Source organism: Pygoscelis adeliae, unplaced genomic scaffold, assembly GCF_000699105.1.
Source record: "Pygoscelis adeliae isolate BGI_AS28 unplaced genomic scaffold, ASM69910v1 Scaffold218, whole genome shotgun sequence".
In the NCBI taxonomy this organism is placed as follows: domain Eukaryota; kingdom Metazoa; phylum Chordata; class Aves; order Sphenisciformes; family Spheniscidae; genus Pygoscelis; species Pygoscelis adeliae.
Window position 1 is genome coordinate 4825823 of NW_008825433.1, and position 14895 is coordinate 4840717.

Below are 14895 nucleotides of genomic sequence, written 5' to 3' on the forward strand. Positions count from 1 at the left end.
AAATCATGTTGTATATGAATTTTCTTATTAGATTGATAAAATTGTCAAAAGGGTCTTGCTGAAGCTGTGTAGAAGATTGTATACATGTTCAAGATCTCTTTTAGATAACATTAAATAGCATTTCTACATATGCTTGTTAACCATGTGGAGAGGATCTGTAAAACCATCAGGATTTAAAACCATTTTTTACCTACAAGGGACTTGAAATGACTTCAGCCCAATCCGTATCTGCAGGGTTTCTTGCATCTGCTTCTTACACATCCATTGCAGATAAGATGACAAACTTGATTTTTGAGCTCATCTAGACAGGTATTTATTATGTATTCTTGTGCCCACAGTGGACGTTGGTTCAGTAATTTGAAGTCTTATTTCAAGAAATAAGGGAAGCCTTCAGTCCGTGCTTTCTGTAAGAGAGAATTGAGTGAAATGCCTGTTCACTATTGAAACTCTAGTCCAAGGACCAGAATTACAACAGACCTTGAATTTTTGGCACCTCAGGAAAGATATTTGTCACATTTTGAGTGTGGTATGACCTAGATTGAGATTGAAGTGGAGGCAATGATCACAAGGGGCGAGATATATATCAATTCAATCTGCATCTTTCCATCCATATTTCTGAATCACATATACCAATACAGAAAACTGGTCTTTTCTGCTTTGTTCCTAGAACAGGGTTTCAAAGCCAGCCACAGATAATAGACACGTCTTTTCATACCTGATGCTATTGAAACAAAGAGCAGAGATAAATCAATTTTTCTTCACTTTTTTTTTTAATAATTCCATGTGTGATATTTTTTCCTTTCTGTTTTCTTAACAATCACACTAACATAAAGGTAGCCTGTTGTCCTCTCCTACAATTGATGTTTTATAGTCCAGGAGCTTGAAACACTTTACACACAACTTTGTGTGTGTGTGTATATATACACACACGCACAAACACACACTCTTTAGATCATTTTTATCCTTTTCCATCTCTCCAATATCATCATTTTGTGGTTTTAATATCTTTTGAGCATTCAAGGATCAGCAGTAATGTAAGCATTCAGTGAGAGGCAGAGTGATGCTCTCTGCACCATCAGGCAGGAAAAATGTTGCAGTATAGGCGTTATCATACTTTGTTTCATATACAGGGGACTACGTGAACCCTGTAACTGTAGGACTCTTTTCCCTACTGTATCATCTTAATACTACTTATCACTATGTAACATTCATTTTAGAGGTAGGAAACTTGTGGCAATTTCTTTACTGTTATAAAGTGTTAGGGCCAAATAAGAAAAAAAGCTGATTTTCTTTGTAGACCAGAAAGAGGTGGCTACTTGAAGATGCCCTCCTCACCTGTAGGAAGAAGTATTGCCATGTGTTTCTGAATCGCATGCTCCCTGGAAACCTGAGTAACGTTGACTAGCTTTAGACAAAGAGACAATAACCTACATCTTTTCAGCTACAGAGCAAGATGGTGTGGCACGACATGTCCCTGTGTCAAATGCCTGTTCACCCCCCGTGCTTAGTGTCAGAGCAGTTCGTGAAGAGAAGCTTCTGAAAACTGGAATAGTAGCGGAGCAGTGAACTCTCCTGCAGTCGCTGCCAACTTGGGGTGCCGGCAGCAAGGAGGAAGCAAGGTGCTTGGATTTAACAGTTCTGACTTGAATGCCTGCTTGGGAGCTAAATCTGAAGTACCATAGGCATGAATTTCAGAAATGACAACCAACTCCACATAAAGTAGAAAAGATTTCAGTGAAGATGAGCTTTTTTTTAAAAAAAAAAAAAAAAAAAAAATTAGCTTTGTTACTATCTGGGCATACCTAGGTTAGACGATTTTGGGGGCTTCCTCTGTGAGATGAGAGGATGGCAAAAAAAACCCCAAACCTAATATGACTTGAGCTTTGATACTGTTGTTGATAAATACTCAAGAGAATGCAGTAAATAATCAGATATTTATTAATACACCGTAAGGAAGAAAAGTAAAAACTTAAAGCTGGCATTAATTTTGGGGAACTGAGTAATTCCCCAGTAGGTGATCCTTCACTTCTGATTCAGGTAAGATTCTGCCACTTTAACCAAGTCCCTAACTGTATTTTTGTTTTCTCCCTTTCCATGGTAGGTTATGTGTTCTGTATGTTGCATCGCCTGCCTGAACAACACGACTGCACATTTGACCACATGGGACGTGGGCGTGAGGAAGCCATTATGAAAATGGTGAAACTGGATCGGAAAGTAGGGAGATCTTGCCAACGCATTGGCGAAGGATGTTCCTGAGTGCAAGACTGCAACCAAATGCTGTTCTCTTAGTTCACTAATGTTAGCCTTATTTAGGACAAAGTCAGCCAGACACCTTGTACTAGGCAAGTTTCAGACTACAGCCAATCAGTTTCCTTTCTTTAGCCAACCGTCCTGGTACTGTAGTTTAGGGGTTGATGGTGGTTGAAATTGATTTCTGGCTGGTTACTAAGGTGCCTGCTAGCCACCGTATAAAAATAAAACATGAAGAAATATTATTTTTGAGCATGGCTAGTGGATTTAAACAAAACAAAAAAAATCCAAAGGCTTCTGTTTTTGCTGGAGTCACTCTAAAAGCCTTACGCTGGAAACATTCCAGCTGCAGAGTTAAAACAAATAGTTGTATAGAAGCTGGTGTAAAAGTTTGCTATGCACATGGCTTTTGGACAAACTGTTTAATGTGCAGCCTTTCACCTCTTCACTGCTAGTGAATCCTGAGGAGGTGAAATACTACTAAGAGCAGCAACTGCAGCTGCTTAAGCCCAGAAGACCTGACTGGTCACTCGTGCCTTCATCGCGTGTGGCTTTTGAGTTAGGCAGTGTCACCAGCATCAGGGATTCTGCTGGGGTAGGAACATCTTTCTGGTTCTTCCCAGGAAGCCAAAAAGAAAGGGGGACAGAGATTCTTATGAAAAATTTTTATATCTATCTTACTATAAAGAACCTATCGGGTTTTTTTTTTTTTTCTTTCTTTCTTCTCAGTTAAATTATGATCTCACTTTAAAGCCAACTCCATCCCAGAGCAGTAAATGGTGCATACTTTTTACATGGCATCCACAGAGATTCTACGAGTTGTGTGAACAGATTCTACATACCTTGAGCAGTGCAGCCATTCCCACCGGCCGAAACCTGATTGGCTCTTGTTTGCCTTTTGCTAAGTGCAGGTATCTGATAATTGATCAAATAAGGCTAATTCACAGCACAGTAGCCATGGCTGGATTCTACAGACTGACTTTCTGTAGCTAGACTTATATATTGGGGAAAAAAAAGGACATTTTGTAGCAAACGGAATTCAGTAACAGTATTGGGGAACAACCGGTAAAAACACCCTTTATCAGATTGAGTTTGTGTTCCTCACTTCCAGAGTGTCAATGAGATAATCAAATGGGCCATATCAGCCCTCTTTCTATGCAGCTGAACGCTCTCATGAAAATCTCTGCCCGCATCTATTGCAAAGCAAGTATAGCAAGTGAATGTGAAAAGTATTACATGGAGTAGAATGTTTTGGATCAGTTTAGACCTATGGTTCTGTATTACGGTATGTCACGTTGAGCTGAGCTGAACTGAATTGTACCAATCCTGTCAGTTTGGAAACGAAAAAGCAAACATCATAATCGGCATGTCTCCTGCTGCACACAAGGTTTATGCAGGTAAAAAGGATTTGTACCGACGTGGCCCAGCTTAATCCTGAGTGAATTTAGCTTCTCAGTCTATTAGTAAGGTGTTAACAATCAGGCAAATTTGTAAGAAAATCTGAGGGAGGGAAAGATTTTTGTCTCATCTTCAAATACTGGGCAGATACAAAACACCAGAGGGGTGAAGTAACGTGTCACTTGGAAAACCCCAGCGTTTTAGGAGTAAGCTTGTGTGAGTCATCCTCCATTCTGCTTGTTACAGGTAACTAACTCCTTATAGGCCAAATTATATTGTTACTTTGGTAGCCAGCTAGGGGCATTTAACGAGGAGACAACTAATTAAAAAACAAAAAAAAGAAGAATATATATGTCTCTCCACACACACACTCAGCATCTGACTGTATTAGCGTTCATTAACCACGAAGCAAATCAGAAGTGTCCCATCATTATAAAATGCAAGCTATCCAAAAGCAAGCTGTTTTTTTTGTTATTGTTATTATTCAAGAATATGAAACCAGCAGCAAAATCTTCTGTAATGTGCTGCATTTTCAGGAAATGGTCCTGGTGAGAGGGACGGTCCGAGGATATTATTTACATTTGCCGTGAGGAGTTTAAAAAAACATGGATTTTGGCGGCTGCTGTGATACGCACTTTCTTTTCCTACAAAACCCTATCATAGCATTTGATGGGCATTCTGATTGATACACAAGACTTTTCTGCATTAATACTGAAGATGCTATTTTGTTCCTCCTTAATATTCTCTTTAATCTCGTTACAAGTGCACAGATGGTTTCAAGGTGGCTCTTGAGAGAACACTACTTAAAGTTCATGTGAATTATGGACAATGTTCACTTTAAACAAAAAAGTTGGGGAGGGGGTTGTTCCTTTGCAGTATCTGTTCTGTGAAGTTTGTTAAACGTAAAGAAAGCTTAAGTTCTTGTATCTTAAAAGAAGATCTTATTTAACCCTTTTGTGTTCTAGATTTACTTACACATGTAGCCTAGAGCTCAGTTTTAGTTTAACATTGTGAAAATATTAAAAGAATCTTGTAACTTTATTCTTTTTCCTCCTGCTAAAAAAAATTAAACCAATCAGATTAAAGTTTGAATTCCTTTCTGCCTATTCCAACAGGTCTTGCTATTTTGCACCATTTCTGCTGCAAGTTCATGTAAGAAATATGAATGGGGAAAATACCAACGTTAGGCCAGTAACCAATTTACAAGTGGTGGAAGGTGGACAGTATTTTCTGCCAGTTTGGAAGGGGAGGATGGTATTTCTGCTGGGTTCAAGTTCAGTGATTTATTTTGTACGCAAATCTACTGTAGCGTGAGCATTGGTCAATTTAATTTTGAGGTTAGATGCAGTAATCAAATGAACAAGTTGCTCATACTCAAGTCAAATGCATATTGTGCACTATATCATTGGCATCAAAGTTTTAAAATGTCTTAAATGTTCTTTCATGCATTTCGCAACTTCTGCACCTAGAGTAGCTGTATTCCAAATCACAACGGGCTGTATTCATAATGGATAAGTAGAGGAGTAACTATTGTTTCGTAATCATTTAGATGCTAGAAACACAAGGCTAATTAAAAAACAATAGACTGTATTAGAAGGAGCGAGAATATCAAGGTGATTATTTAAAAACAATTTTGAAACTTGTTTGGAATTGAAATTGTGCCTGATTCATCGGACACGTGCACCCATTTTTTCCCCTCAAATTAGTATGGTACTTTCAATTACAAAACTGTGCGTGATTCTTGAACAAGATGGCTGTGTTATAGTAAAGGTAAGTTACATAAACCAGCTCTGCCTTTTCATCAAGTTTCAAATCTGTAGCTGGGTGCAAGCCAAGGCTTCAAGGAAAAACAAGAATTGCCTATGAAGGTTGCTATGCCAGAGCCTGTCCTTAATTGCACTGGTTTCTGTTTTGAAGCAGTTTAGAGTCTTGAATAAGAAGCAATCTACCTGCAAAATGAGGTACTTGAGAATATGAACTACTCTTCAGTAGTGCACAGGCAACACCCTGAAAAAGAGTCCTGGTGTAATTACAGCAGTCCGAAAGTAATATTAACTGCTTTTATCTACTCCATGGAAGGTGGATATGTTCAAAACTTGAATTTTGCATGACTTTCTTCTTTTGAACAAATTGCAATCCCCTGGCCTTTTGAACACAATGTCCTGTTTGTATTTAACCTTGTACTCGTTGTGGTGTTTCAGTTCATTCTACAGCCATAGCAGTTCCTTCTGTGACTATGCTACAACTTAGATATAAATCTCTAAGGGATAAAAGCACTTTTTTAAATCTTACAATGACTATGTCAGCACAAAGACTCCCCAGGGAAGAAAACTGATACTAAGGTATCAGGTGTCATAAAAATATAGCTTTTATAATAGATTCCAAGAAATACATCAGTGGAATAATTGACAGCACCTATGCTCACAGTTGATGTGTACACAGTTAAGTGCCCAGACAAATGAATTAACGTTCTCTTTGTTGTAGTGTAGTTACTGAAATCATCTGTCATCAGTGGAACAGCAAAGAGAAGGTCTAATCGAAGTAATCCCTTAAGTCACAATGAGATTGTAGCCAATTCATGCTGGAAATAATTTTGTATGCTCCTGGGAACTTCGATACCTAGAAAACAAATGGCAAAATTTAAGACAAGACTACTTAAAATGTACTGTATTTATTGGCACCAGATGTTTATTTAATCACTCAAATACTTGATTAGAATTCTGCACACAGAACAAAAACAATATAAGCAGTAGTAAGCTGTGGTTCAACACAAAAGCTGATGTGGCAGGAGCTGCTGTATAAGGATACAGTTCTAGTGTAACCAGTTCATAATCTTACGCTTAGCTGAGACTGTGTCTGTACATACTTTGCTACACAAAGGACCACACTAGAAAAACAGTGCATAAGATTAAACTGTTCAAAAGTATTCACAGTGCACATTTTTATATGGTGAACTTGTGCAATAGTGGGCTTTCTCTCTCACTGTCAGCAGCTTTTCCAGGAGAACAAACTTTAATGCTGCTGGAAAGAGCCACTCAAATAACAGTTCTCAAAGACGTCAGTGAGAAGGACGTATTTTTTCTTTCTCTTCCTAGTCTTCATTCATTTTCCCTTTTTGTTGAGGCAGTCAGCATGTGCAGCTGGGCATTTGAAAGTAGTTCTGTTTGACTGTTGCTCTTCTTGGCTTTTCAGTACTCGCCACAGGAAAAAAAGCATTAACTTTGTTCTTCTTGCAAGCCCCTGCACGTTAGTTCAAGCAGATTAAAATACGGATGTTGGTCTATAGAAGTGATAACCGCCTTGTGTATAGGCTATTTCTTCAATTAACTGAAACTTAATGCAGGCATGATTTACTTGTTCTGGATGTTAGGCTATGGGGTTTTTGAACTTCAGTTCTGTGATATTGTTCGTATACACCTTCCCATAAACTCTGCATGCCTCATCTTCCAATCTGAAGTTGAGTCAGGAGGAAAGAAGGCATGAAAGCAGGAGGCAGAGGATACAAATTGACAAGTGCTTAGGGATCACATCCACTTTCCTCTTCACATCAGCTCAGATCGTAAAATGGTAAAGAGGCAAATAATTACTTGCCAAGCAGCACCAACTTTCTTGACTTGGTACTAGAGAAGACTGTTTGCTTTATCTTTGTGAATATACCTGTGTAGAGTTTGTCTGAGGCAATTCTGCAACATATGTTATATGCAAAGAAATGAAACAGGACTGTCATAATTGGAAAACATTTTTGATGGATTATTTAGTAATAACTACGTATTTTGCTACAGGACCTTCCTATTTTGCAATATGCTGCTATTTTCTTTGGAAGAAAAACAAGCAGAACTTTATAAGACTAACTGTAAACGATTTCAAATTCAATACATGCATCTGAAGCATTAGGAAGAGATTTCTGAAATTATATATAGTTTTTAAAGACTATGACTGCATCCTCTAACAAAAGGGTTTTGTTCTTCAGATAGTAGCAAGCGTTGATGGCAATGGTTTAACCATAAGCAGAATGTTCCTTTCTGCTAGGTTTGTGCACAGCTAATAACATGCAATAGGATGCTGTGAGTTATTAACTTGTAGCACGGTGCAGTGACTCTGTAAGTACTGAGAATAAAATTATAGAGACCTACTCTTGTCTGTCGGCTCTCCCTTCACACCAAAGGACAGAAGATGGCACCCACTATTTCCTCATTGCTTAGTCCCTTTTATTCTTTTCTGAGTTGCAGAAGACACTTTCCTTCCCTCTACCAAGCATGCTGAGGGAGGATGGGAAACCATATTCTAACTATAGTTCTAAACACTTCAGGGTTTTTAAAGAAAAAAAAAAAGTTGACATCTCTGATACAGCAGATGACTTCAACACTGCGTTCAGAGATGCAACACCAGAAGGAGCTCTCTTCAGGGTCCTCAGAACACTTGAAAATGGTGCAGTTTTTTCCTCCTCTTAAATTGTTCAGGGTCTCTTTGAAATAAAGTAGCAATCCTTTAAAAAAAAAAAGGGCATGGCATTGTATCATCTTTTGAAAGGAAGGCTGGCCTGCATGATCAGCACTTCTGCATTAAGAAACCTAAATGAAAGGTTCATTGTTAACACCTGAAATGCTTAGTCTCATCTCTACTTTTCAAAGGAACAAATAAATGCAAGACTTTTAAAGGAGGGAGAAGAGAATCTGAGCCCTCTGCTAGATAAGCTAAATTCAGAATTCATTCTTCATTCTAGTGATACTTTGTCTTCTTCTGCAGTGTTTAAAGTATATTACATTTGCTTTAGATTCCTGAAAGCTTTAGCTAGACCAGTTTCTGGAGACATCTTTTAACATACTACATTTGGCAGCAGCACAAGGAAGACGAGGAGCTTCAGAATAAGTTAAATTTTAAGTTAACCACTGTTGGCTAGCACAACTGTTCTTGTCTAGACTAGAGTTTTAAAGTGATGGCTAGCTAAAAATGTTTTAACTGATCCACCTGTATCAGCTTTGCATGAATCCTACTCCTTTGGATAGTCTGTCACATGCACAGCAGCCAGAGGTGTTAACGTTTATTCTGTCTGCATGCAGACTTTCCCCTTCATTACCCCCCATGTTTATGTAGATTAAAATACTAATTGGGTAAGCAGCAGTTAGTTACAAATTCTATAGCTATCTTCAAGTCACACTGCACACCCCTTATTTTCTCTTTCTGTTTTTGCTGTTTGGGATCAGGTCTTGTCAAAAATAATAGTTCCAAACAGATCTTTCCATACACAGACACGTACACACACACAAATCTCCTGGGACATCAAATGGCTGAAACGGAATTATGCTTCTGGGCTAAAAACAGCTTTCACTTTCTGCACACCCACATACATATAATCAGTCCTTGTCTGGCTTGTCTTCTGGGGAAATGCAGCGTGTCCCAATATCTCAATTTGCCTGTTTAATAGTAGCTGTAGTTTAATCATTATCAACTACTATAGACTTAGTTCTGGAAGCATCATTATGCTCATTTGCAATGCCATTAAAAATACTCCCCCCTAACAGCTAAGAAGTTTGAGTGAATGCTAACAGCTGGGTTACAGGTATTTTTCAATAGGGTGCCTCATGCTATTCCTAGGGGCACGGAACTCTCTGAAGGGGTGGGTGAAGGGTGCGTGTGTGTAGGTGTAGGATCAGCTAGGTGCTGCCGACCATATTCCAGCTGCTACCTTAATAGCAATACTTTGCCTCTGTTTCAGGCAGCAACTCCTTTTAGTGGGAGCAGGGAAATATGTGCTATTTGAAACTTATTATCCGATACCTCTATCAGCCTCTGTTCTAGCCCCCATGCAGGCCTTCATTTCTCTACTCCCTGGCTTCTCTGTTTGCTGTAATTTCCATAGGCTTTCTCCATCACCCCTTTTGCAAATTCTCCCTCATCAACTACAGTGCCAACCCCCAAACTGTCATGTTCAAAGACAGAGTCTATGTATGTGAAGACAATGTAACAGTAGAGATGATCACATCTAAAGGTATTGAGGCTTGTGTTGCCAGTAGCTGTTTCCGTCTGTGATGAAAATGTTATTTTTAAGTGTTGAATGACTGCTGCTGTTTAGTATATGAAATTCCTAGAGCTGTCTTAATACACTGTAGCAAATAACATTGAGGCTGAGTTGTACTTCCAATTTAAACCCCTTCTTCATTGCTCTTAACTTTCTTTGTGGACTTTCTCAATACAAGGAACCTTAAGGCTAGCTTGATACTAGAGCCACTAGAGATATGCAAGCAGTGTTTAATAGTACCTCTACAGGTACCGAATACCTATCCAGACCAAGAATACTTTTTTTTTTCTTTGTTCTGCTTTTAATTCTTTCTATTGTTAACCCAATGTTGTTATTCTGTGGATAAAATATAAAGCTATCGCTCATTTGCCAAGTAATGCTAAATGTTTATCACACTGATTGATTTAAAATTATTAGCATGTGGTTGATACTATGAGTTGGTTTGCTTTCTTTACATCAAGCTTCACGAAGACAGTTCTCAACTGTCACAACTACTGAAACAGGCAGATTTGATTGACGTAGAAACCATGGGTCAAGTAGACCCAAGTCAAACTCCTTACATAAATCAGAACCAGTTCCTTGCCTTTGCTGTTCTCAGCCTGGATAATAAAGGTAAAGCCAATCATGCTGCCCCAGCTGCATGCATGTGCAAGTTGTCCACTGGCTCGGCAGCTGCAATGCTGCTCTGCACTGTTACCCCAAGCCCTGAAGGATCTCAGGATTCACAGAACCTATCATCATCCATGAGTCCATGAAGGCAATCAAGTTGTATATTGTACCTGCTCTTTCTAATCACGTTTGATGTGTGAAACAATAAAATTGTTTATAAAGACATACAATGTATTAAACAAGATAGTGCTGATCTGTGATTGAATTGTGCTTTCTGGGGTGGCTTTCTTTTGTCAGCCTTTGGCTGATAGCAGAAAGGTAGGAAAGGAAATTCAACAGCCTATGGAACTTAAATCACTTCACAGGAACTGAAACAAGCGTTAGGCCCTATGCAATTTGCATACATCCAGCAAGCCAGAAAGATTAATGCAGTCATTAACCGTTTGTTTCACACTAGCCCTGATTCAGTCACTTAACATCAACACGGATCAGTTTTCCTCAGCCAACATTCACCGTCTTTCTAGAGTAAAGGCAAGGAGGATCAACTGTTTTGAGAGCAGCCTGAAGATAAAACATACCGGACAGAGCTAAATATCCACTGTAAGGATTACACAGTTTTGTGTAAAATGTATCAAAATAGAATTCTAATACTTAAATGTGTTTCAAATACAACATTACATTTCTGATTTCTCAGAAAGCGCCATGGGAGCTGAGATTGGGGCATTAACAGCTGAAAGAACAAAAGGCAATATGCTTCCCGCACAGTATCATTCTTCACGGTAAGACAGCCTGACCCTTGCTGTTCTTACTGTTCATGGATTTCTTGGTGTAATTTTCTGTTTGAGAGAGCTTAACTGTGAACTACAGTTTGTGGATACTGTGTAACTCCATTACTAGATAACTGCTACTCCAAAGCATATGAGAAGAACAAATGCCTTAAGTCTTAGAATGGCTAATTTTTAGCCTTTATTTTAGAGCATATTGCTAAGGGATTGATCCCCTAAATGCAGAAAAAAACAGAGAAATCTGAAGCAGTAAATTCTTCCAAGGAACCTGCGTAAACTTTTCCTGCACAGAATTCATCAGCATGTTAATTTGGAGCTGCCAGGTAAAGAGTCTTCAGTTTAAAAAAAAAACCCAATGGTAAAATGACTTCCTCACTTCAGCCAGAAGCACATTCTTCATGCCATGCTTCTATTGCATACAAATTACTTGATCTGCTACCCATGACTACTGGGGCTTTATCTGTGCCAGCATAACCAGACAAATAAAAGTACAAGCATTGCACGCCAACTCTTACAGTCAATGAAGGTGGCTGAACTTCAAAGGCTCACAACAGATAAAGCGTTTACACGATGCTGTTCTTATCAGTCTTTTGTATTACCTCTCTGGTGATCTGTAGGCCTTACGGAGAAAGTGTAACATCTTATTTTGTATTGGTGAGGCACCAAGCAAACTAAGACTTAGTCAAACACTGCAAAAAAACCAAAAATAAAAAAAAATCTTTCCTTCTCGAGGATATGGAAGCTGGTTGCATTCCTCGAGTTGCAACAGGCCTAGGACACTCACAAGATAGTCTCACACACAGGCATTATTTGATCAGAGATGACAGACTATGCAACCTTCGCCTGCAGGCAGTTCAGCAATTTGTTCATATAATTTGGCAAGGATAGAGAAGTAATAATGGGCTCTAAAGTATCCACTTACCCTGAATTTGTCTGAATGTGGTAGCCACTCCTGATACAGAGTTACAGTCCAAACCCACCCATGTACAAGAATCGAGCTCTATCTATGTATTTGTCCGTACTGACTATGCCAAACCAGTAAAAGCAATGTCATCCACAGTGTGATTGGCACACAAATTCCTCATCGCTCCAAAGTCATAGGCAGTATCAAGAAGTTCAGAGTCACCGGGCCAGGCTGAGAGCTGTGTGCCAACCTCTCCACAGAGAAAGGAGTACAAAATCCTGCTACTGTGGGGAGAAGTCACCGTGAGATTTCCTGCACCTTCTTTGGTAGACGGGCAGGAGAAAAGGATAGTGATGTGTAAGATACTGACAGTACAGTGTTTGTGCAGTGCTAGAGCTAGTGAGGCATCTCCTGTATTGGTTTCATGTTCTGCCCCTACACCACTTGGCCACGATCTGCCTGTACTCTGCAGACCCTCGCCTCCAGCAGTAGGAAAGGACTTAAGACCTCCTCTGCAATAATATCCACCCATCTTCTCTCCTCAGACAAGTGGCAGATCAACACTGTGGCAAACGATAGATCAAAAGCTCTAGAAGAGAAGGGAAAAGAGTAGAACTCCCCATGTCACCTTGGACTGCTGAAGTCCATGATGAAACCTTCCCTCTCTCCATCCCCCAAGTCTTATTCCAGGTCCTGAACAGTTGGCAAGCAAAGATCAGTGAAGGGACACACATGATCCGTACAAGCTTCCTTCCTACATCCTACCAACTCTTGTCCAAAGTTCCAGTGGTGGCTTGGTATTTGATGGTACCGGGAAGTTTGGTGGGGGTGGAGAGGGATGCAAGACTTGGGTGGAAAGTCCGCCTGGCATGCAACAAGGGCAATAGCTTGGCTGTTTTTTAGGATTGGCGCTAACCAGCCTCTCTCGGAAGCCAGGCTGTGAGCAGAATCTAGCAGTTCATTTCATGAACTGACAGTGCCCATTTTATCATCTTGGGCACAGAGCTTCCTGCAGAAGCTAGCTGTAGTTACTGACCCAACCTGTGGGTGCAACAAGACCAAACTGTTCCTCAGGAACAGAAAGAGTAGATCTCTCTGCCACAGTTTCATTCTCTGTTTGCTCAAGATGAGCCCTGCATCAGTGACTGCACAATGCCAAGATATGACATATCTGACTCCATGCTGAACTAATGCTTTGGCTCAGTATTTGATTTTCACAAGAAATGAAAAACAAATAGACATGGGAGATTACTGAAACCATGACAACAGGTCACTAACCAGGGCACTACACTAGACTGACTACTTCTTGCAAGCCGTTTAAGTTTCCTAAGGTTAACTGGAGCACCGTTCAGAGCTAAGAGGGCATTTGATTTTGCTTGCGATGTTGCAAACGTGGCTGTTTCCTCCCAGGGGTATTTGCCCTTTGGGAAAGGGATCAAAGCATGCAATCAAATTTGTAAAGCACTGAAATACTTGTAAAAAGGTGTCACATACGGACTATTAAGAGGCTGTCTGTCAGTATTAATTTCAGAATAGCATAAAGAACCTTTTCTACCAGAAAAAAAGCTGCCTGTGTATAGGAGAAAGGGTCACACATTTATTTTATTGAGTATAAATAAAGCCCGTATGTGGCTCCTGAAGGAGAATGTGAACAAAGGAAACCCCGAAGCTGAAGGTCAAGGGTTTAAAGGACTTTCCTTTCATTTAAGTTTTAGCAGCCTTGAAAGCAGAAATTGTCCCCCATCCCACATGGCTACCTCTTCCATAGATCAGGTCTTTGGTAGCACTCCAATTTCACATCTATATTTATCTAATGATCAATGGACAAAATTTATTGAACTGCAGCATTTAGCAGCTGAGAAGTAAAGCTGAGAAGTAACAGATGTATCAAATATAACTATGAAGACTTCTGGTATCTGGCTGAAATTAAACTTGTTCCTAGATAAACTAGCAGCTCCTTCGGTTTGACCATTAAGTTTCCTTCCCCTTCCACTGGTATTTAAAGAAAACCTCTCTGGGAATGCTGCAGCGTCAGAGAAATTGCACAAGGCTTCTGTAAATTTCTGGGCTAATTGTGAAAACTTCAAAAAACCCCAACAAATCCTAAGTGCCGTGAAAATGAGTTTGCTACCATCTCTTTAGTCAGCAAAGACTGCAGACAATGTCACTCTTCAAAAAAAAATTTAGTTTGATATTGCTAATAACAATTCTGTAGACAGAAATGAAATGCATAGAATTATGCAACTGTGTTACAATGCTTCAGGATAAGTAATTCTACTTAGGTGCCGTGCGAAATAAAGTGAGCAAAAGAAGAAAGACTTCTTTATAGCAACAAGAGGATTTGATGCCAGGAGAGAAGCAGCCATCCTAAGGGCACAACAAACAACTGCGTAGGTGCAGTTGCACTGACCATCCTTCCACTCCACGCAGATGCAAAAGCGGTTCTGTACTTCGCTGGAGTACTGCTCAGTGTGTATTGCTTGGCTTGCAAAGGCATTGATCAAGCTAGCTTGCAAACCTGGCCAACAGTGTAAGGGCTGTACTTGTCTACAATAAGTCTGGCTGAATCCTCGCCACCATTCTAAACCTGTGGGTCTTGGACAAGTCCAATGCTGAGATCTCCTGACTGCAAATTTGCTAGCCATACAGTGCTCAACACCTCAGTATCGACACACTACCACCATGCAACAAGGACAGCAGCAGCAACACTGACCAGAATTCAGTAAAAACTTGTATTATGTCTTATATTTGGCAGAACTGCCATTTTGGCAGCTAAACTGTGCCCAACCTTGCCCTACTGAGCCTCACGGCCCACTCTCTGACCGATGCTTTGGCATAAAGACCATTTCCTGTTGGAAACTGGGCAAGGTCTCTTCTGCTCTAAGATCACCAGGCCACACTAGCCTGCAGCTGCTGAGCTCTGTCATCAT

At 39.9% G+C, this 14895-nt stretch overlaps 1 protein-coding gene across 2 annotated transcripts in view; it reads left to right on the plus strand.

Moving 5' to 3' along the window:
* ZFAND3 (zinc finger, AN1-type domain 3) overlaps positions 1-10529 on the plus strand; it is a 142299-nt gene extending 131770 nt beyond the window's left edge. For both annotated transcript variants that reach the window (XM_009331075.1, XM_009331074.1), the window contains exon 7: positions 2102-10529. In XM_009331075.1, coding sequence (XP_009329350.1) covers positions 2102-2256 — 155 coding nt within the window. In that variant the 3' untranslated portion in view covers positions 2257-10529. The remainder of the gene's footprint in view (positions 1-2101) is intronic.
* The last annotated feature ends 4366 nt before the right edge of the window (positions 10530-14895 follow it).